Source organism: Pezoporus flaviventris, unplaced genomic scaffold, assembly GCF_033815535.1.
Source record: "Pezoporus flaviventris isolate CSIRO_AGI_PZ_B2104156 unplaced genomic scaffold, CSIRO_AGI_Pfla_v1 ptg000007l, whole genome shotgun sequence".
NCBI lineage: Eukaryota > Metazoa > Chordata > Aves > Psittaciformes > Psittacidae > Pezoporus > Pezoporus flaviventris.
The window spans coordinates 67,056,786-67,078,835 of record NW_026892555.1 but is presented as its reverse complement, the minus strand read 5'-3'; the positions used below and the strand labels follow the sequence as shown (position 1 = coordinate 67,078,835).

Sequence of the window (22,050 nt, the reverse complement as noted above, 5' to 3'; positions counted from 1 at the left end):
GTTTGCTTAGAAAGCTACAGCAACTGGTTTTCTTATGGAAGCCCATGGTCAGTTATTCTGACACAAAGCCAAACATCTTGCCAAGGAACACAAGTCAAAAGAGTTCTGGGAGCTTAGTGTCTTTTGCCCAGCTAAAACCCTACAGAACTTCAGTGAACACAAGTGCTGTATCAGAAACACTGGTGCAAAACAAGCGTCAGACACCGCTAAACAAAACTGCACTGAGCATGCACAGACATCCAGCAGTGCATTACAACCATAGTTATGAGGTCAAATCAGTGCAGCTTCCTTTACCCCCCTTCTACTTACACAGTGTAACGAATTCTGAATAAAGGACTGGACTTAGCCAAGTCAGCTAGTGTAGCAAGACTGCCAACTTGTTAAAAAGAAAACGGGTAAGCCAATGCAAGGAGAAGTCTTAAGCTGATCAAATAAATTGTGCGGCAAGAAATCTCGACTTCCCATCAGTACCAAGCCAATGCTTAGATTCTTTCCCCACTCAGTGCCTCTTTATAAAAATACAGTATGTCTCTATCTACTCAGTCTTTATTATACTTCTGAGACAGAGCAGACCAGAAACAGATCTGCCCCGACATTTTTCAGTATTTAACAACACTTTAGACTAGAAAGCCAACAAAATCACTTCTTCCAATGTTTACTTTTAAGAGACAAACACATTCTCCAGTCTACCCTATTCAAGCTAGAAATAGCGCACAACATCCTTGGTCAGTACATTCAGAAGAACTATTACTTTTTTGTTCCTGGTATACACCTCCAAAGTTGTGTTTGAGATATCAGCATTCGCCAGCTCCACCAAAGAGATAAAACTAGTATACAAAATCAGAAGCCTGGACAAGCTTATTAGAGTTTTGGCGGTGGTGGTTTTGGTTTCTTGCCCATGTACGATCAGTTTTAAGTAGTTCTTCAGTTTTATCTCCACATATATCCCCATTAAACCAACTGAGAATGTAATTTCCCCACTAAGAGGGGAGCGGTGCTGTTTTGTTTAAAAAACTAGAACAGCTTAAAAAATGAGTCTTTGGCACCAAGCAATCTAAGAATGTCAACTGCACATCAGATTTAATAAAAGTATAACTTACTGATCTTCTGTGTTTTCATACATGCATTCACTTCACATCTCTAGTACCTTTTTGCATTTTCAATTACCACTAACAAAATGAAAATTAGTTATGCCAGAAGTTTTACTTAGTCTCTATACATTGAAGACAACATAAGGAAAAGCAGTCTCCAGTCTCTTTATTAGTGTAAGTAACATTTGTAAGCTTTCGCCCGAAGTCACCTGGGGAGCTCAGCTGCTAGTTTACAGCACTTCATGCACACTTTACAGCTCCACAAGAGCCGATGTTTGCGCAAGACCTCGCTTGAGACGCTGCTAAGCCAGAGGTAATTCAAACCTGGAGCATGGCTAAACTACCAATAGTAAATATCAACAGAGGGAGCGTGTCCGCTCCTCCTTCCCCGCCCCGCCAGCCCCCTGCCGCCGTGCAACAAGTGAGATGGCGGCCGCCCCCCGGGGTAGCCCAAAGCCACATTCCCCCCCCCCCCCCCCCCCCCCGGTGAAACGCCGAGGCAGTGCGGGGGAAGCTGGAGCCCGCAGCCCCGCGTACCCCCCACAGGAGTTCGGCCACCCGCGGCGCCCGTTCCCGCCGAGGCGGGCACTCACCCACTGGCTGCTGAAGTAGTCCAGCCCCTGGCAGATGAGGCGGCCGGCCTGGGCCAGCAGCACCTGCACGCCCAGGGAGCTGCCCAGGCAGTAGAGTCCGTAGAGCAGCGGCCCCCCGGCGCCCAGGAGCAGCAGGAGCCGCCGCCGCCGCAGCACCTGCTCACCCAGCGCCTCCACGCCGTAGTTGGCGAAGCAGATGGGGAGGAGGAGGGCGGCCAGCAGGACGGGCGTGCGGGAGCGCTGCAGGCGGCCGAGCCAGCGGCGGCCCAGCGCCGTCAACGAGCTCTTGAAGGGGTGCAGGAAGGTGCCGCAGAGCACAGCCCAGAGCAGCGGCCGCAGGAAGGCCTCCAGGATAAAGTAGACCAGGACGGCGGCTCCGCAGCACAGCCCCGCGAACAGCAGCGCCCCGGTGTTGTAGAAGGCCTGTTTGATCGGCTTCTCCAGCCTTGGCAGCGACATCCCCGCCGCCCCGCCTGGGCTGCCCAACGGCAGCCGCGGCATGGCCGCCGCTCCCTCCGCCCCGGCGGTACCCACGCTGGGGGAGCCACCCGGCCGCCGCTCCTGCGCCGGCGAGCCCGGAGGGGCCACGGCCGGAGCCTCCGAGGGCTTTCCGCTGTCAGCCATGGCGCCGCCGCGCCGCGCAGCGCCGGGCTCGGCTGCCGCTGACAGCGGGCGAAGCGGACCTACTACCACCACCACCGCCGCCGCCACAGGCGAGGGCGCGGAAGGGTGGCCGGGGCTCCCGGGCGCTGTAGTGCCGCCCCGCGGCTCCGGGTGCGGGCGTAGGCCCAGCCCGGCGGGGAAGGGGAGGTGCCGGTGGGGAAGGGTGCTGGGAAATGTAGTTCCGCTCCCCACACCCGCGGTACGGGGTGTCCCGGGGGTCCTTTATCCGACCCCTCCGGCTTCAGTTGCTGCCGAGCTCGGGCTGAGGCTCCCCACTGCTGCCCTTGCTTCTCCTCAAGAAGGCTGCTGGAGGTTGAGAGCCCAGCAGCTTGCTTCATGTCCTCGCCCCCATCCCAGCAGCGGAGCCTTGTCGCTGCTCTCTCGTCCCTACTGTAGTTTCTGAAGGCAGAAAACGCTCTGAAATTGCAGTGTCATTGTACGGAGGAGAGCAACACTGGTTAAACCGGCTGCAGAATTTTGTCTTGTCTGAACGTGTTCTGGCATCAAGTTATTTAACAAGGAAGGAAGGAACAAGGAAGCATCTGCGCTTTTACTGGAAATTAGGCCTACTGAGGAAGTAATTTTCTATGGGTTTTTAGACCTGACACTTCTAACACTATGTTGCATGAAATGTTTTCCACAATCAATCTAGTGAGGACTGATTTCTTGCATCTGCCATCCACGCCTGAGGGTGACAGCTAACATTTTACAGATGATCCAGATGCCTCTATAATAAATAGGCTTGGACTGAGCAAGTTTTGAGAGCTGGAATCCACAACATTTGAACTAGCTGGCAGTACGCTGCTGAAACAGTTTTCTTTCCACAGCCGAATACAACCCTTCAGCGAGTACTAAAGCTATTGTAATGCCACCATAAAACCACAAGAGGGTTCTTCCTCTTCCGAAAGAGGGGCAGCATAGCCTCTACAACTTACTACAGAGGTTGCATACCAATAAACATGTAAAAAATGCAGAGGTAGGGGATTTTTTTCTTTATTTTCCGTTTTAGGATTTACATGCAAGTTTGAAATTTAGCGTTATGTGACTTCATGGTAGATTTCTGACCAGCAGGACTTTGGTGGAGCATTTCTTGTGCAATGCGGATGTCTAAAAGTTGAGATTCCCCTGAACCGAATTCTTTTTAACTTGTAAAGTGGAAACACAACTGTTCATAAACCAGATTTTAAAGGCAGAACAATACAAAGACAACAGACTATAGCAGAGACCTATCCCTATCATCATCCCAAGGAGGAAAGGTAGAGATTTCTCTACATGCTTCCTGTAACCCACACTGCATCCTACCCATCCAGTTTCCTAGAGTTTTTGTGCACAGTCCCAACTTGTTGGTGCTGCAAAACCTTTCCTGTCTGTTACGCACACATTCATGCTTATAAAGGTCACTCTTGGCTCCTGCAACTCCTTATTTTCCTCTTCTGAACAGGTCTCGTGTAGGTTTGACAGGGTACTTTCCTTTCTTGCAATGAAGGTATTTATAGACCTACAAGTACCTCGTTTGATCCTGGTGGTGATGAGGCATTACAAGCAGTTGTCTGTATGAGAAGCTTTTATTGCACCTTAAAATGATGCTGCCACTCACTGCTCTTTGATCAGATAGATCTGCCTCCTGGCAGGGTGCTGAAATAGGTAACAAGGGCACATCACTACCTGAACCTTATGGAGGAAGCATGCCAAAGAGACTCTAATGGCTCATTATAATACATTTACTGCATTAAAGTTCAATTAGTAAGTGTCAATTAAGATTTACACGGGGGGAAGTTAAATAAACAGATGGCAGCAAATCAAACCTTCAAAGCACGCCCTTATTCCTTGCATTTTTCTTAACAGACTCTGGCAGTCATGTTCTTCAGGAACAGAAATTAATGGCACCTCTTTGACTTAAGTGATATTGATTTACATAAGCTAAGGATTTGGTCCCTGCTGTAGAAAACCTTTCCGTTTCAATTCTTTTACTCTTCATTATAAATAACTAAACATATCAGAAATAAAATAATAAAACAAACAAACAAACAAAACCAAATCCACAATGCAATGAAATAAAGATTTCTAACTCATGTACGACCACAACATGAACACTTAAGAACAGGACATGACCATAAACATCAGAAAACAAGTTCTGAGGTGACTGTTGAGGGACAATGCATGGTCTTCACAAGGCACACCTCAAGCTCTGAAAACTTATTTCCACAACAGATTTCAAACAACTGCATCCTTAACAGCTGGTTTTATTCAAGCTTTGAAGCATTATGTGACTGTAGATTAGATGCCCATCTAGGGGTATATTGCACTGATAAATCATGGTTTAAATGTTTTATGGCCGTAGATAAGAAGTATACCCCAGGGTCCTATACTTCCAGAAATCCTCAGTCCTTTTGGATGTATTTTTGCTATTCGTAATGCTTCAATAGCGAAGAGGGCAGGAAAGGAATGCTTTTGTGTCACTGCAGAAAACATGCATGTGCCTAAAAGTACACATATGGTAAGTAATGGTAGTCTTCAGTGTTCTTCTATGGAAAGGAAAATATAAAATGAGGTATTAGCTAGTAAGAGAGAAGCTTGTAACTTCTGTCTGCTGCTGCTGCATTAGGATTCATGATTTTGTGCACTGAACTGAAACTTTCCAAGTCCCCTTCAAGAAAAAACAGACACTCCTAGTTCTTATTCATATTTTGTGCAGTTAACACAGCCCGAAGTTACAAGCTGTCTTACACATGATAGTAAAATACTGGGTACTGAGGTAGCTGTGAAGCGAAGAAGACAACACTGGCAACAGCAAGTTAATCATGATTTATGCCCGAAATAACCACATGAAACTATGAAATTATTCAATAACGAAGCCACAAGGTGTCAGCACTGGCCTGTGTAGTTAGGAAACAACTCTTTATCCCTTGTTTGTTATAACCTCTTATTGAACATTTGTGAATGTTCAGTTGAGGTGCATTAATGAAACGAAATTAACCTCAGTTTAATGACAAAATGATATCCTTTTCAGAAAATGCCTTAACAATCTGTCAAATGTTACATAGTACAAGACAATATAATTTCAGACCCTCTTTTGAATATATTTAAGGCATCTATTGATCATGGTCACTTGGATAGTGCACAAGCGGCTGACACACGAGAGCCATCTTTTCTTGCAGCCTGCAGCTACAGGATAGCAATACTAGAAACACAATAAACGGAGCACATGGTGTAAAAGCAATACATTTTTTGATCCCTTGAGCTAACTCTTCTGCTCAGTCCACCAGCAAGGAATTAAAACACCTGCTCAAACCTGTGAGAGCTCCAAAATTGAAGCATCTCTGACACTTCTGCAGGTGCTTTTGCTTGCCGAGTGTCACAGGACTTCCTCTCTGTTGCCAGTCTCTAACCATTTGATTTCTTTTCTGCAGAAGCCTGTTCTCACTGCTTCAGGAGCTGCTCTGTGTGGCCAAGCAACAGGGCAGTGATGACAGCAAATAATGAACACCAAAATTTCTAATATTGGCAACTTTATAGTTGCATCAAATACATTACAAAAACACAGCATAGGCATCACCACAGAAACCTCTACATTCCTCTTACTTATAGCAAGTGACAATAGGGTTAATTCTTTGTTAAAATGCAGGTGACTACATTTATTTGCAGCTTCATTGTGATTCTGATGGTAAAAGAAAAATGTAGTCCCCCACATTTGTTAATTTGCTACTGTGATCAGCCTCACTGACTTTAGTGCAATTACTGAGAGTAATAAATCCAAGCCCACGGCACAGAAAGGAATTTTTAACACAAGGCAGCAGAAAAGACTTCTTTAGCCTCACACAGACTTTTTCCTCCCATTTTATAAATGCCATACCACACATTTTCTTAGACTAAAAAGGCATTTATTATAACAGGTTTATAAATGTTTTTGTCTGTCACCATCAAATAGCTAACAAGGCTCACTTGAACACGAACATTTAGTATAAAACAGATGTTACAAAGCAGTATTTTAGGGCATGCACTGATTGTAAGGTAATCCCATAGGTCACCATAATTTCATTATGTATTCATTCAGTGTTATTTTTCTGAAAAGACTAGTGCTTAAATACAAAGACGTTTGATGGTTACTTCTGGACTGGAAAACCCCAGTTCTGCACTCCTACCCAACCAGATGCTCATTGACTTCACATGAATGCTAGGTACTGGCATACAGAACTGAGCCTAGCATAAAGAATGTAGATCACCACTTAACACTATAGTTACAAGTTGCCTATTTGTATGTTTTATCTATGGATTAGTCTTGAGAATGCTAACAGATAGATAAAGATAGAGATGACATTTCAGGTTCAACCATGAAACTTCTTGTAATACAAAACAAGTGGCAAGAGTTAACATAGTTATGACAGTCTGCTTACTTGCAAAGAAGTTAAAGCAAACTCAGAATATATTAATCAGAAATACCAAGGCATACCAGGCATCTCTTTTAACCTAAACAGAACTCATGATGCTTCAAATATGCTAACAAAAGTGTATTTGTCTACATAAAGCATGGGGACATCACACACAAGTATTAGGGTCCCACCATTTCATTTTTCTAATGAGCTAATCAGTTTAGAATTTCATCTTCGGCTCTCTGTGTCAAGACTTGAATGACAGATACTTCCAGCTTTAGAGAAGATCTCTTGTGGCAGTTTTTTCTATTTCAGTGTTTATCAATTGTTTCAGATCGCTGAAAACAACTGAAAAGAAATCACTGCTTTATACATGAGTAGTCCAATATTTCAGAAACAGATACTATATTTGGGGTTTCAATACTAAAATATTTTTCCGCCTGGATTTAAATATGATATTTGTGCTTCCTTTCCTATTATACTAATACTCTACATGGCAATATTTTCTTGACTTATCAAACTTATCCTTTTTTCATCTTGTTTGGGGAAAAAATTTAAAAATAATACTGTAAAAAGACTAATGTGAGGCTTCATTTTGTACCCAAGAAAGTGACAGGTTAGCATATAAAACCCACAAACATAATACTGTAGCAGGTAACTTCTCAGCTTCCTATATATCTATTCTGCCTCCCCAAAATCAGCTAGGAGTCAGGGAACATGTAGATTTGTGTTTTGTCTTCTTTTGTTTCTGAAGAGGAGTCTATCCTTTTGGTTTTAAACTCTCTTGCATAATTCTCAGAGTTACACACACATAAATACCTTCAGCAAAACTGCATTACCCACATATTAATTCTGGGAAGTATATTTTTTATTAAACTTTGCAGATTACTGTTATGAGAAATCAGCAAGAATATTTTTATTCCTTGGCATACAACTCAAGTTTCGTTATTTAGTCTTCTGCTAATACCATCTTATGAAATTGAGCCGAATGATGTCAAGCTTAAAGGGGAGATGTGAAAATAAATCAGGCAAAATGCTGCAATCACTAGTTGGCATAAAATATTCACTGCCCTGTGCAGGCATTGGAGCCATAAAAGATTGGCACCTGCCTGGCACTTTTGAAAATCCAATTACTTGTTTAAAAGTGTAAACATAGATTTGAGTAAATATCATTTAGAAACAGCTCAGAGAAGAGCTGCTACCAAGTAATTCTTCAACTCTCTAAAGAGCACAACTTCGCAGAAAGTTTAAGAAACATGAAAGTTCACCTTGTATGGACATTCCTAAACAGCCTCTAATTGCAGATCAAAACAAGCCTACACAGAGCAGCAGCTGTTCTAAAATACAGGCTATGAAGGCCTGCACGTATCCCAACCTCACATCGGTTTAAAAGAACATTCCTATTTAGATAAGAACTGCAGAAGTAGGGTAAAAGCAACAGTTGTGAATGACTCTGCAGCTGGTCAGGGAAAGTTCCAATTGGCTATTAGGAGAGGGTGGTTGGTCACCGGCACAGGCTCCCCAGGAAAGTGGTCACACCACCAAGCCTGTCAGAGTTCAAGGAGTGTCAATGATGCTCTTAATCACATGGGTTAGTTTTAGGCAGTCCTGCATGGAGCAGGGAGTGGGACTAAATGATCATTATGGGTCCCTTCAAGCTTGAGATAATCTGTAAGTGCAATTCAAACTATTTGGCAATCCAAGAGGAAAAAAAAATCTGCCCCTTTCCTTACAGCAGATTCATTGCTATTGCCAAGTCAAGTCACAGATTTTCAAAGCAAGTAATGTCTTTTAAGACTGCTTTTTCACACCTATCAACTCCACAAGCTGCACACATCCTCCCTGACATTTCAAAATTGCACTGGTTTTGCCTCACTATCTGAGCCCAAATTAGATAAGTTAAATAACCAAGTTCAAGCATACATAATTTTACCAAACCTATTGTAAAAATCAAAGGAATAAAATGAAAAATACCAAAGTGATTATTTCATACTAATAAGATAGGTTTAGAAAAGGAAGGTTTACCTAGAACTTACTCTCTATCTGCAAAAAATCAGATACCTTGACATATAAATTCCACAGAAATAGCTACAGAAAAAATAAAATTTAAAAAAAAAAAAAGAAAAGTTGACATATGGTTAAAAAAATAGGTATTTTTTAATTATTTTTTTTTACTCAGGAAATTGAGATCTTCTTTAAAACCTTCCAGTTTGATCCATGTCTGTGCTGGGCAGGCTGTGGGAGTGCTGTACTAAATCCTAACGCACTGCTACAGAAATAGCAATAATGAAAATTTAACTAGAGAAGATAGATACTGAACAACAACAGCTGTTAAGAAAAAGATTTATAGCTCCCATCTTTTGACACTCAGACTGCTGTGAGAAGTGTGTAAAATAGCCAGTGAGCAGGTACTTCCCACAGCACCTGACTGCCACCACTGCCTATGGGTTCTGGGCAGGCTTCTGCCATGTAAACTCATGCAAAAATAGGAAGTGTGTCCAAACCATTAGCCCTTCCTTGTCGTTCAGCCTTACTATCAGTCTCTCCACTCTTCTGTCTCATATTATTTGAGGTCACCAAATAATGCTACCTCTCTGTGTAGCACTCAGACTGCTTTGCCCATTCCTTACACACTGTGGAGCTAGGGTTGAAACAGGATGCCAATTCATGCAAAGTTATGCACAGCTTCATGAAGCACTGAAACAACTGTAGTGTTTAAATGTGTTTCCACTTCTATCATAAATCTAAGGCTCTATACAAAGTTGTGCTTTGTATAAAATACTGGTACTTTCACAGTAGGGATCTCTGAAAATAAGTGTTATTAGAACTTTTGTAATTCTGCAAAACGCACATTTCCTTTTCCTAAAGGTATTACCCAATACTTTTCCTTTGGAAAACTGTTTGGAAATGTTAAAAAATGTTGCAACACATCAGTGTGGTGAAACAGCAAAAGCAGAGTTACAAAGTGTAATTTAAATGCTAATTAAGGTTATGAAGTTGGCACATAGATTTTAATTCTTCCTCTAGAGTATGGCACATGCAAACTTCCAGTGAACACAGAAGAGATCAGAAAGACAAGACAGAGGGTCTACTGTCTAAAAGGAGAGTAACTTGCTTCTTTGTAAATGTCTGATGTATTGGAGGGATTACAAAGTAAGGAGAAGACGGCAAAAAAAGTAGGGAGACCTCTGTCTTCCCTTAGGTTTATAGCAGTCATTTATTTACAGACAACTGGAGTATCAACAACACAAATTTCTAACTGTGACCTGGATAATCATCAAGACAGCTGTGTGTCAGTCTTCTTTACCCACTAATTCCTCTTCACAGCTGGGCTGACTTCTCACTATTACTTCACTAAATAACAGAAGGCATATGCAGAAACAGGAACAGGACACAAGTTACTGACAAGGAGCATGGTACTCGCAATAAGAACACCATCCACAGTTTGGCAAAAGAATCATAGAATGGGTTGAGTTGGAAGAGGCCTTAAAGATCATTTAGTTCCAACTAGCTCTTCTTCTTGGTTCAGACCCAATATGGTGTCCCAAGCAAGCTTCAAGTCCACTGTCTGGAGGGCTTGCTGATGTAGACCATGCTCCAGTTATTCTCTAATCGCTGTGCTGAAGACTGTAAGACTCGGTGCCAAACATAGCTTTGACAACTTTTAACCCAATCTGCATGTTTCCTCAGATTATGGAGGCCACAAGTGTTTATTTTCTTTCTATCCAAGTGATGCAAAGCTAATCAGAAGGGACAAGAAGGCCACATAGAGATTTCAAACTTATCTCAGTATGTTCCCTTTCAAAACCAGAGCACTCCCTTTACAGCAATGGAATTTTGAAGCAAGCATCACCCTGTATCCAATGACATTATCAAATCAGCTATAAAATCAAATCAAACCATTATCAGGCTTTTTTTTTTTTATTTGGGGGGCTAGGGCAAACGGGTGGAAAAAAGCAGGGGATCAAATAGTGTCTAGGAGTATCTCACCTATACATAAAATTGCACACAGTTATTTGATTGCAGCAAAGAAAAAAATTACTTTCTGAAAGCCTGACCTCTCCACTTATTATTCTTTCTTTCCTATCCTACTTATCAATGTAATTTCAGGCCTAGCTTAGTATTTGTAGCAGGGTACCAGTTAGACACTACAGTCAAAATACAAGGTCCCTTTGCAATAGGCACTGTCACAAATATAAGCACCTAATTTCAGCTCCAAGTAATGTACAGACTTTAAGTATAAAACATTCTAGACAAGATGGACAGAGCGAGCAGAGGATGATAATACAGTTAATGTAACAAGCAATGGGCACAACTGAATTTAGCTGTGCATGGAAAGAACCTATTAAGAGGATGTTAATTAATATCTTGTGGTCATCGCCAGTATTGTCTTTCTTATTAATAATCAAAAGTGAGTTTCAAAAGGACACCATACTCTAAATATGCACTTTCAAAACTCTATGCTTCTGTATTAGGTCACCCTGCAGCAAGTAATCCTCAAAATAAAAAGAGCATATTGCTAAAGCGCTTAACAGCTGCTTGCTAGTAGTCACCATAAAAAACCTAAAACCTATTTGATTTGGAGAAGGAAACGTCTGCCTCCTTTTCCAGAAGTGGCCTTTCCCTCTACTTTATATTGGTAACTGTTAATTAGAAAAAACAAAAAAATATTTGAAATGTAATAATCACGTCAAAATTACTTTTAGGGAAGTTACTTTATAGTAACTTTCTATAACAGAGACAAATCCTGGGTTTCAATACTGAAAAGAAAAAAATCCACCCAAACATATGAAAACCAAAACACCTTCCATGATGTTACTATGCCCACTCAAGACTTAACAAATATCATACAAAATTAAATAGTACTGAGTTAAAACCTTTTCATTTCTTGTATGCCTTTTTCTTTTCATACTTTTTCTGAACTAGAAATTTCTACCTTCTTCATTTATCAACTTGAATATCATATTCCTGCTTTTCCTACTCGGAAGATCAACTCTCAGAAACTCAGTTCTAAACTCAACCATCAGCTGAAATGCCAAATAAAGTGTTTTGCTGCTTGTTGTGGCATTTTATTTCCATCCATTTGATTATAAATACTTAATTGGTGCTAATTAAGTACTTCAAAGCTTGGGTGAAAGTTTTTAGAGAAATGCACATTTTTCATAATACTTCAACAGAAAAATGATGACAAAACCACCAGACAGACACTGACAAGTAAACGGAAAAAGGAAAAAAACCCAAACAAGCAAATGTATCTTCTGCTCTACTTTAGAACACCGATACAACTGAAGACAGTATAATTTTTACATTGCAGCAGACATATCCTTAAGCAGCTCTGTCTCTGCTCTGAATTCACTGTTGATTTAGAGCCTGAACTTTAACCATGTCTGACTCCATGTAAGCGGAAAGCAGTTCTATGGGTGTTGCACATGTATCTTGCTGTTAGCATTGTCATCATTAATGTACCTCTGCACTCAGGTCCAATCAGGTTATCCTAAATCCATCACTGTATTAAAGAAAAGAGGAACCAAAATGGGTTTCTATCCTGTTTCAGTACCTTACAGTTATTAGATTAGCCCTTTAGTGGGTAATCAGGTAAATGCCTGACATTAAAATAGTAAATACAAGGCCATAAACTAAAGAAACCCTGAGGCTACTTTAAATAGTTCAGTTCCTTCTCAGAGATCACAGTTATCTCAGCTGTCTACAAATTAGCACAAAGGAGAAGGAATTTGCCCTAGTAATTTCTTCACTTTACCTGGTTGCTGAATATAAAACTCTTTATCGAGGCTTCAGCTATCTGCTTCAGCCAGACTTAAGGCTAAAGTTTACAGCCATCATGGACCAAAGTAGACCTTCCTTATTGTCTCTGCTACAGATTTCATCAGACGACAAGCATGTTATCCTACTTGAGAGAAGTAATTTATACTAAATAAAGCTATTACATTTACTTGTAAAATTCACTTCATTCCGATTTTTTCTTCCCTCTCCTAAACTCTAGTCCAGTAATTTTAAATGAACAAATCCTTAAAGACATCAATGTAAGTAGGTATTGCTAGGCAATCTTTCTTCTGAAAATGGAATAAAGTGTTTGTGATGGAGATAAATTCATTTTCAATTGAATTTATATACTTTAAGCATAGGTTTGAAGAATGCTGAGTCTAAAAAAATGTTAGTCTACAAACTTCAGTCTGTGAATAATGATGCAAGCCCAGCAAAGCTAGTTAATTTTTTTACACTGTATGCAGCAATGATAATAGAAAGGAGGTCCATCACATACTGTACCAGATTCTATGTCGCAGAGTCCTTGGGCGTACCATATTCATTAGAACTTTGGCACAATTTAAATTTTAATTCTATTTAAATAGAATTTAATGCAAGTTGGGAAGTGAATGAACAACTTTAAACATATTTGACTGCTACATGTAGATGTGTCATACACTTCCTATTAGGTGAAAACCAGAAAGTCTCCACAAGAACTCAGAGTTTTTCATAACATTCTGTGGCTCATAATTACATTTAGCATTCACCTTCATAATATTTAGCATTCATCTTCATAATACTTATTAGTGATAAAAAAATCTAATGTATTTCCTCTTTACCTCACCTTTTTCCATAGTAACTACATCTTAGCAATGGTTTGGTGAAACTAAAGCTACTGCTCTTCTTATTAATCCCTATCTTTCCTTATGAATAATCACAATTTTATTTCCATTTCTATGTAAGTTAACACCAGCTGCTCATATTCAACCTTAACATGAACAGGATATACAGGCATACAACACAGAAAAACAGATTTCTTCATACTATTACATGACTGCTTAAAAACATATTTACATGTCAGCAAAATCACTGTTTGGTTTTGTTTGGGTTTTTTTCATAAAAAGAGAAAAATTGATTTAATCTATTGGGATTTAATCTATGGCTTGTGGGGAACTTCTATATTCTGTGTGTTTTACAGGTGGTTCGCCTAGGTGTGGAAAATTTTCATTACTGTATTCTCCCTTCCCCTTGTTTAAATAACTTTATATCACTCAGAAAAGAAGTAGCCATTTCTTTCAAGAAGGCTGTTTAAACACTATTATAATAAAGAAAGACATTCGTCACCTTTTTTCCATTGAAAAATATCATGTTAATGCTTGATTATGCAAGTTTAGTTTTGTAAAGTACCAGGTCACGTGAACCTTGACAGATATAAAAAGCACCTGGGAGAACTGTCCATTACTGAAGGGCAAGTTTTATACTGATGTGTCGGTATTCAGATCTCAGGTTCGGAAAACGCATTTGGAGTTGTGCTGTCTGCTCCAGAAGTACCAAATAGCATTATAAGGTTTTCCCAAATTCGCTTTTGGGAGCAATTTGGATGGCAATTTTGTTATGTGATAAGATGTCCATCACTAAATTCTCCTAAACACGCATACAGACACCCCTCCCAAGCACACATACACACACGCACATTGATTTCACAAGTCTCCTTTTCTTTAAGCAAGTAGTCACAACACTGAAAATATTCTCCTATGTGTTCACTGATTATTCTTAAATTATTTGTCACCACTTTGCCACTCAAAGGAGATGGTTATTTCATTCTTCTGAGAAGCTAACTATGTTCAAAAGCAGCTAGATGAGGATGGTGGTGTGATATAAATTCCAATAGAAAAATGCATTGTCCATCCATATAGCCGTCCATCCTGAGAAACTTCCACTGACAAATTCTTGCTGTTTTCCATCAGTCATGGAGTTCCCATCAATAAATAAAAGGTCAGTGCAACAATGAGGAGCAAGCAGAATGGAGAAGAGAAGGTCTGATAGGCAGCTGATGGCATGAAAATATCTTCATACTTGTAAATACTGACAACGTGCTCTGATACAGGTGGTGAGTCTATATCATGACGGGTTATAGAACCTTTAACAGGTAAGGGCAGAAAGAAATAACATCAGATGCATTTTTTCTATAACTCTAACAAAGAAACAGGTAGACAGCCAAGTAATTCTCAAACCCAAAGCATGCAATATTACAGTGAGCTGGGTCATTTATATGTTTTCAGAAATTAAACATCTGAATAAAACAAATGAAATTCAACTAAACGATAAACATCGTTCAAAGGAATTCAGAATTTCTAGTTATGAAGTTCTTTTAAATTTAGCTTTGGGGAATGGGGGTAATAACTATATAGTCAAGAAAACATGACAGGTAGGACTCTGTTACTTACCTTGTCTTCCTTTTTATCTATTTTCAAGCCTCATGGTGCCAGAATTTTAGTTCATTAACAAAAAGGGGATCTAGTAAGAATAATGTAACTAAAAGACATTTATCAGTTTTGGCACCTCAGTGCTGCCAGTAACACAGAAATCAACTTACCTTGAATTGCTGGACCCCAAGCAAACAGATAGTACCAACTCAAGTGCAGATCTACAATGGTTTCCTCTCGGGGAACATACACCGGACGCTTGAATCGACATGTCACACGATTGTTTTCAAAAACCCCTTCTTCATCTCTAGCAGGATTCCTCTGGATTTCTTTAGCCCACTGACCGACATTATAGAAGTGCTGTATTCGGACTCTTCCATTATCATCATGAACACAAGCCATGACATCATCTCCTCCCTACATGGTACGTATTGGTAGAAGAAAAACAGAAGTGTCACAAAGCATTTCCTCATATACATACATAATTTTAATTATTTAAAACTCATCAAGACCTGGGGCTCTCATTCCCTCTAAGTTATATTACACCAATACTTGTTTCCTTAACCATGGGTCTTTGGTCAGATTGAAAGACGCAAAGTGAATAGTAATACTTACTTACCCTTACTATCCAGGTATCAGTGCCATATTAAATACAGACCCTACTTCTCCAATATTAATCTTTCTAATGTGTCATGCTGATGATACATATGATGCTTGCTAGTGTGATCATCTCTCAGTTCTTTTGTATCGGGAAAGGAGAGGAAAAGGGTGTATTTCATCAATTTGGGAATATTTCTATGTGGATTTGTGAAAGATGTGCCAAAAGTGAAGGAAAAAGGGGACAACTAGTTAAAACACATGCTCAAACATTTTCTGCACCTCAATCTTTCTAGCTTCTGTCTGGAGCCTATCCTTACCCTCCATAACTTTCTCAGGTTTAAGCTTTATACATCTGAGCACAAATCCTTCATTCTTAAGTACAAAGAGGAAAAAATAAATCTGTTTTCAATAGGAAAAAAAAAAAAAAAACAAAACTAAAAGGCAAGAAAAAAGTATTCTGAATCTCAGCTAACAGAATGACATTACAAAATCCTGCCTGGGCACAAAATCCTGCAAGTGGAAAAGCATAACGTTATCTGAGACGAAGAAATAAATCTATTAAGGACACAAAATAGGTTTTTTTTCCTGAATTCCTGTAGCTATCCAGGCCACACCATTTTGATTAGGGCCTCCAAAGCACAGCCCACTTCCCACAGCTTTTGACCCAGTGTCATTTTACCATTAAAGCCTGCACATCCGAGGATACCAAACCATCCTGGAAATTATGAAAAAGGATGAAGTCATCAGGGCGAAAAGACAGGAAGACAGATGCTAGTTGTTTTAGTCCAGCTGACTGATGGGCATTAGACCACATAGGCAGCAAATTTGGAAGCAAAACCTTTTACTTTACACTTACTTTATTCTTCTTACCAGAAGCTGAGACTTAACATACTGGTTGTTGTGTCTGGGACAAAAGAAATACCTGCTTTCCAAGTGGCTGGTGAGATGCAGGCAGTGAGAACCTGGATCTGCTGCAGGTGTTATCAGTTACAAACTGGTTACACAATCTCTGATGGCATGGGGAAAAATACTTAAAGGTGTTGAGCTGCTTTGAAAACCCTGTTGTGTACTTGCATTTCCAGGCATCTGAAATCTTCCCAAAATTTGGCTGTAAAACTGTTCCTCACGACATTAAAAACATGAACTGCTTCTTGCGACATGAATCGTTCTTCATGACACAATAGACTTCTACCTTTATTTTGCTTATTTACAGTCTCATAATAAAACATATATTGTAAGGACTGAAAAGCACCTGCCCTCACAGTGTTTTTCTGACTACTGCTTACAACTGTGCAAGAAACAGTCCTGTCCTCTGACTTGTGATTTAGGACATAGACTCAATATTGTTTTATATACTCAGTAGTGTTTCTGTATACGAGCACCTACATTATGAACTGCATTTTAATTCTAAATATTTTACCAAGGATCATAGACAAAACATCTTTGCCTAAGTTGTCTATTGCTCACATTGTTAAAGTTCAGACAGTACAAGCTTCTGTTTTGCTTACTGAAACACAAAGAAAAGTGAAGCTTTTGAATGACCAAGTAAGTACAGGAATAAGCATAAAACCAAACCACATAAAATTCAGGAGAGACAAAAGAGATTTTAACAAGACTGTTTTCTAGAGTACCTATGTTTAAATTAGCAGGAATCATTTTGTGACACATTTGTAGCTTCCCTGGAACAACACACAGGTAAACAAAAGAAACAAAAAAAAACAAAGAAACAAAATTATTTTTCCAGAGCTTAACAAGCAAAAGTCACATTTATACCACTGAAAGTCCCCTGATGTACTGAAGAACAAAATTATTTGCTATTTAGTTTCTGATGTGCCTTTTGTCCAAGTAACACTGATATAAAGCAGGACAGGTTATTTCCACATGAAATAGTTTATCCCTGGGGACTTTTCTAATAAAAAGGTAAAAATCTAGTAACATTCAGACATCCAGAGCTGAACTGAAATACTGAGCAGCACTACTGAATGTTGTACTTCTCAGAGAAGAGGGAAAGGACATTTTAGGAAGCATGTGGCAATTTTCTGGGAAGCAGTAGGCCTGGCTTCTGCTCCCAGGGTGTCTACCAAACAGTGCTTTGTTTTCAGTAAGTCTATTTTTCTTTATATGCTCTGTTTCTAACAGATCAAATAAAAACCATTTATATCCTAGCAAATAAAAGCATGCACACTGTCAACAGCAAGAACTGTACGCGTCTTACCATTTTCTTGTCTGAAGAAAATCCCACCGCCACCCAGCCATCAGTATCAGCACTCAACTCAAATTCAACATCAGCTCCTATTCTACGGTAACTTAGAAAGTAGTCACAAGTCTCCGCATTGCATCCAGGTTTACCATACCTAAACAGAATTGGAAATACATGTCACTTTTCCTCACAATTTTCTGCTATGCAATTTAATTACACTTGTGTAAGAAAATAAAAGAATGCATTCTGGTATAATGGCAGTAAAATATGTTATATTATGCTAAACACAAAGTACCATTAATTGTTTGCAATTTTTACTCCTTTATTGTAAGACTGTGTAGTATTTAAACAGCATGGCAAGCCATTAGTTACAGGCTCTATTACTCTGTTGACCTTCCTAGCCCCAGTTTTGTAAGTGCTTCATGAAAACACAAGAAACATGTAACAGCTGTAGGTCCATAAGTATGATGTATATCCTTAAATAATAGAGTTTCCTCAAATAATATCGTCTATTTCTACAAAATATGCTCTTAAGTAATAAACATTTATTAAAATTAAGATGGAACATTTACCAAAGTCTCCAATGCAATCGGTCAGCATTTGCACACATTAAGGTATCCGCACTCTGATCATAGAATCTCAGACTGACCTGAAGCATCCCTTGGTTTTTCCACAGTCATCTACTCTGATCTTTGCAAATGGATCCACAGGAGGAGCAGTAGGGAAAGGGTAACCTGCATAATCAGAATAAATCATTGCTAAATAAAATGAAAGGAACAAAAAGTAATAATACTAAAGAGAAAGGCTTTCAACAGCATTTACTTTGTCTGCTGAACACTGAACTGTTCAGATGAGGGACCATTTTGTCACATGCACAGTCCTTAGCTCAGATGGCCCTGGATCCAGGTACCAAAGTAACACTGATAACTGAAAATAAAAATTTTTCTCAGATTTCCTACATTTGTCAAGAAGGGACAAGGATGCTAGAGCATGGCTTTGCTACAGTTAAGGAAGCAGAAACAGAGTAGGGCAGTCAACTAACAATGAGAGATCTCCAATTTGCTTTTTGTGCACTCTTAGTCATTGAATCATAGAATCAACTAGGCTGTAAAAGACCTTTAAGATCTCCAAGTCCAACCAAAAGCAGACCTTTAAGATCACCAAGATCATTAAGTCCCCCTAGGAAATCCATAATGGCACTCAATCTGAGGCCTTAGCCATAAAATGACAGTATTAAGTATAAATGCAAGGGACCAGAGTCAGACCTGTAGGAATGGATACTGAAATGACCTTACAGCACATCTTCCACTAGGAAGTAAAATCAAACACACACTGCAATAAAAGGTAAAGGAGTATCAAAACTGGGAATTGCCTGCCATTGCTTGTGAAGGAAGACCCAGAAAAAACAGACAATCAGAGCTATGATTCCAAGCAATCCCCTGTCTGATGTATAATAGCAGGCCAAAGAGAAAGCGTTGAACATTTGCAAACAGACCTTTTCTGTCTTGGCCTGTAGAAGGTTGTCTGTTGCATGAACACAGGTATTTTAACAGGATGTTCTTTTACTTAGCCAACTGAAAACGAAAATCCTAGTTGTGAAACTAGAAAGTCCTCTGAAAGTGTTTCACTAAATAGGGAATAAATACTGTGGTTAGCTACAGCATCTACAAACAAACATTTAAACGACAGGTTTAGGCATTTGGGAGCCTTGATTCACTTTCCTAGATTTCTGACAATGCCAATGGAGACAGAAAGTATGCTGTAAATTACAGCCTCCATGAACTGCATCAGGGGCCTGGGAAAATTATGCAGCATAAATATATTAAGTTGTCAAAATTTTGCAGCAGCCTGTAGCAGAGCATTACTGAAAGCATAGCCACGGGACATTTTACCCTCTCACTTCTTTGTCAGATACACTGAACAATTGGTTTTCAGTGCAGCACAGCCACAAAACCGGAGTTTTAGGACTCTGCCATTTGCAAATTCAAAAGAAACCCACCGCAAAACCCACGACTACCGCGTTTGCTGTCACTCAGGACATCACACAGCATTCTGAACCCACAGAACCCAGGACTCCTCTCAGCTAAGCAGCCCGGAAAGCTTTTCAGGAGGGGGTTTGCACCCCGAAAGGCGAGACCTTGCCGGCTGGCCCCGCACAGAGGAAAGCAGAAAGAGCCTGGCCCCCAGTCGCCGGCATCCAGACCCCAGTCCCGGGCCGCCTCCCGTGCTCCTGCCACAGCCCCGCAGCCCGCGGCTCTGCCGCCCGGCCTGAACTGCCCAGCACCCGCCCGGGGAGACAAGATGCCTGGGCCCGGGGGTGCCGCTGCGCCGCAGCCCAGCGGGGAGCGAGCCACTAGCCCTGCGGAGGACCCGGCCGTAGGGTAAGGCACCCAGGTCTGCCCTCCGGTGCCGTTCTTGGACCCGGTGCCCGAGCGGCAGGGCTGACGGCCGACCGGGCGGAAGATGGCGGCGGGCGCTGGCCTTCGTGCTGAACAACGTGCCGCCACCACTACTCGCCCCAGCCCGGCCTTCCCTCCCCGCGCCGGGCTCGCCCGCCCGCCGCCTGCCCCCGCCCGCCGCACCTTCTTCGGAGAGGTAGCGCAGGTCGTAGAACTCGCTGGCGAAGGTGCCGTACGAGGAGTCGTGATGAGACCGCGCCGCCTCCTCGCCGTGCTCCCCGCCGCCCGCCTCCCGCCGCCCGCCGCCCTCCTCCGCCGGGCTGGCGGCAGAGCCGGCCAGGAGCAGCAGCAGCAACAGCCGCCGCCAAGCGCCGCGGCTCCGCACCGCCATGGCGGCGGCGGCGGCGACGGCGGCGGGGAGGCGACGGCCGAGCGAGCTTCCTGCGCGGCCGCCCGGGGGCTGCTGCGCGGCTGCCGGCGGCGGAGCGGAGTGGAGTGGAGAGGAGCGGGGGAGGCGGCGCGGGGAGCCGGCCCCGGGGACGGGCGGTGCCGGAGGGACTGCGGGGTGCGAGAGGGGACGGAGCGGGAGGGTGTTTGGGGATGAGGTAGGGGAGCAGTGCGTGGGGGCTGTGGTGAGGGTCGTCCCCAGCCCCGTCCCGGGCAGAGCCGTGGCAGCACTGAGCCCTCCCGCTGGGACCACCGCCAAAGGGATGCGCGGTGGCCTGCCCCGCTTGCGGCTTCCCGCGACCCCCGGCCCTAGCCCCACGCAGGGACCACCCCACAGCTGACAGCCCACAGATACAGCTCACAGCCCACAGCTCACAGGTTACAGCTCACACCCCGCAGCTCACAGGCTGTAGCCCACAGTTCACAGCCCATAGCTCACAGCCCACAGCTCACACCCCATAGCCCATAGCTCACAGGTCACAGCTCACAGCCCACAGCCCATAACACACAGTTCACAGTTCACAGCCCACAGCTCACAGCTGTAGTCCACAGCTACAGCCCGCAGTTCACAGCCCATATCTCACAGTCCACAGCTCACACCCCATAGCTCACCCCCATAGACCACAGCTCACAGCCCACCTCGCAGCAAGCCGCCATTGAGATGCCTTCTCCCTCCCCCAGGCTTGTGCACATCTCCCAAGGGCTGCACAGGCCCTCCACAGCCACCCCCATGGCCTCAATTCACCAAAATGTCTCAACATGAGCTTCAAGAGGACGTGGCAAACCCTGCTTCGTAATTGCTGGGCGAATGTCTCCCATCTCTTTATTTTTAATGACTTCTGAGATGGGACTGGAGGCACAGCGCAACTTACCATTCGTTTCAGGTAAAACCCCATGCTAGTGAGCATTTGCTATCTGGTGGCGCGTTCTTGCTTTTGTATTTTATGCAATGTAACCACAGCAATGCAGATATGCTGAAAACCTGGCAGAAGTGAAGGAAACCCCTTCTTGGGCTCCCTAAGCTTGCTTGGACTTTTGTAATTGACACTGGATTTGCAGCAGAGCATTAAGGATAGGTTTGTGTTCTTGCTGTGCTGTGGTATCTATGGGATGATGCTGGAAAAGTGACATTTCATCCCCCATCTTCACCAGAATGGCTTTTCTCTTGGGTTTGGGTTGGTCTTCCGGTTATAACTATAATTTCTTTTTTATGTTGTTCTGCATGGTTACAATCCCTCCTCTGAGAGCCCGGTAGAAAATTGAGCGAAACATCAGGGGGGAGGGAGGGAGAGATAAGACACAGCAGTCAGCAATATTCTGAAAACTGAAAGAACCCTCAGTTTAAATATTTTCTTTTTTAGTATCAATGACTGAACTGAGTTACTTTTTGATGGGGCAATGTGCCTGCCCAAAACCTAGGCTGCTAGGGAGAATTTCATTCCCTTGGGCTGAGTGGTTGCTTGCTACACTGCAGTGTGCTCAGCTCCGTCAAGTGGAG

The 22,050-nt window shown here is 42.2% G+C and overlaps 2 protein-coding genes across 5 annotated transcripts in view; both read right to left on the bottom strand.

The window, feature by feature from the left end:
- The window catches only part of TMEM245 (transmembrane protein 245), a 76,125-nt gene extending 73,747 nt beyond the window's left edge, over positions 1–2,378 (bottom strand). For all 4 annotated transcript variants that reach the window (XM_061449080.1, XM_061449082.1, XM_061449081.1 and 1 more), the window contains exon 1: positions 1,685–2,378. In XM_061449080.1, the coding sequence (XP_061305064.1) occupies positions 1,685–2,308 (624 nt within the window). In that variant the 5' untranslated portion in view covers positions 2,309–2,378. The remainder of the gene's footprint in view (positions 1–1,684) is intronic.
- Positions 2,379–10,661: 8,283 nt separating this feature from the next.
- Positions 10,662–20,502, bottom strand: FRRS1L (ferric chelate reductase 1 like). Its single transcript, XM_061449078.1, has 5 exons — positions 20,289–20,502; positions 18,356–18,440; positions 17,722–17,860; positions 15,077–15,323; positions 10,662–14,620 (listed from the first exon to the last, which is right to left on the bottom strand). The coding sequence occupies exons 1-5, from the start codon at positions 20,494–20,496 to the stop codon at positions 14,448–14,450; spliced, it is 852 nt and encodes a 283-aa protein (XP_061305062.1). The 5' UTR covers positions 20,497–20,502; the 3' UTR covers positions 10,662–14,447.
- Between the last annotated feature and the right edge of the window lie 1,548 nt (positions 20,503–22,050).

Bases quoted from the DNA above. Each gene is read 5' to 3' on its own strand.
- FRRS1L (XM_061449078.1), bottom strand. From the start codon at position 20,496: ATGGCGGTGCGGAGCCGCGGCGCTTGGCGGCGGCTGTTGCTGCTGCTG. The intron at 18,441-20,288 runs GTGCGGCGGGCG...CTGATTATGCAG, and splicing joins GCGCTACCTCTCCGAAGAAG to GTTACCCTTTCCCTACTGCT. The intron at 14,621-15,076 runs GTAAGTTGATTT...TACCTGTTAAAG, and splicing joins TTGGGGTCCAGCAATTCAAG to GTTCTATAACCCGTCATGAT.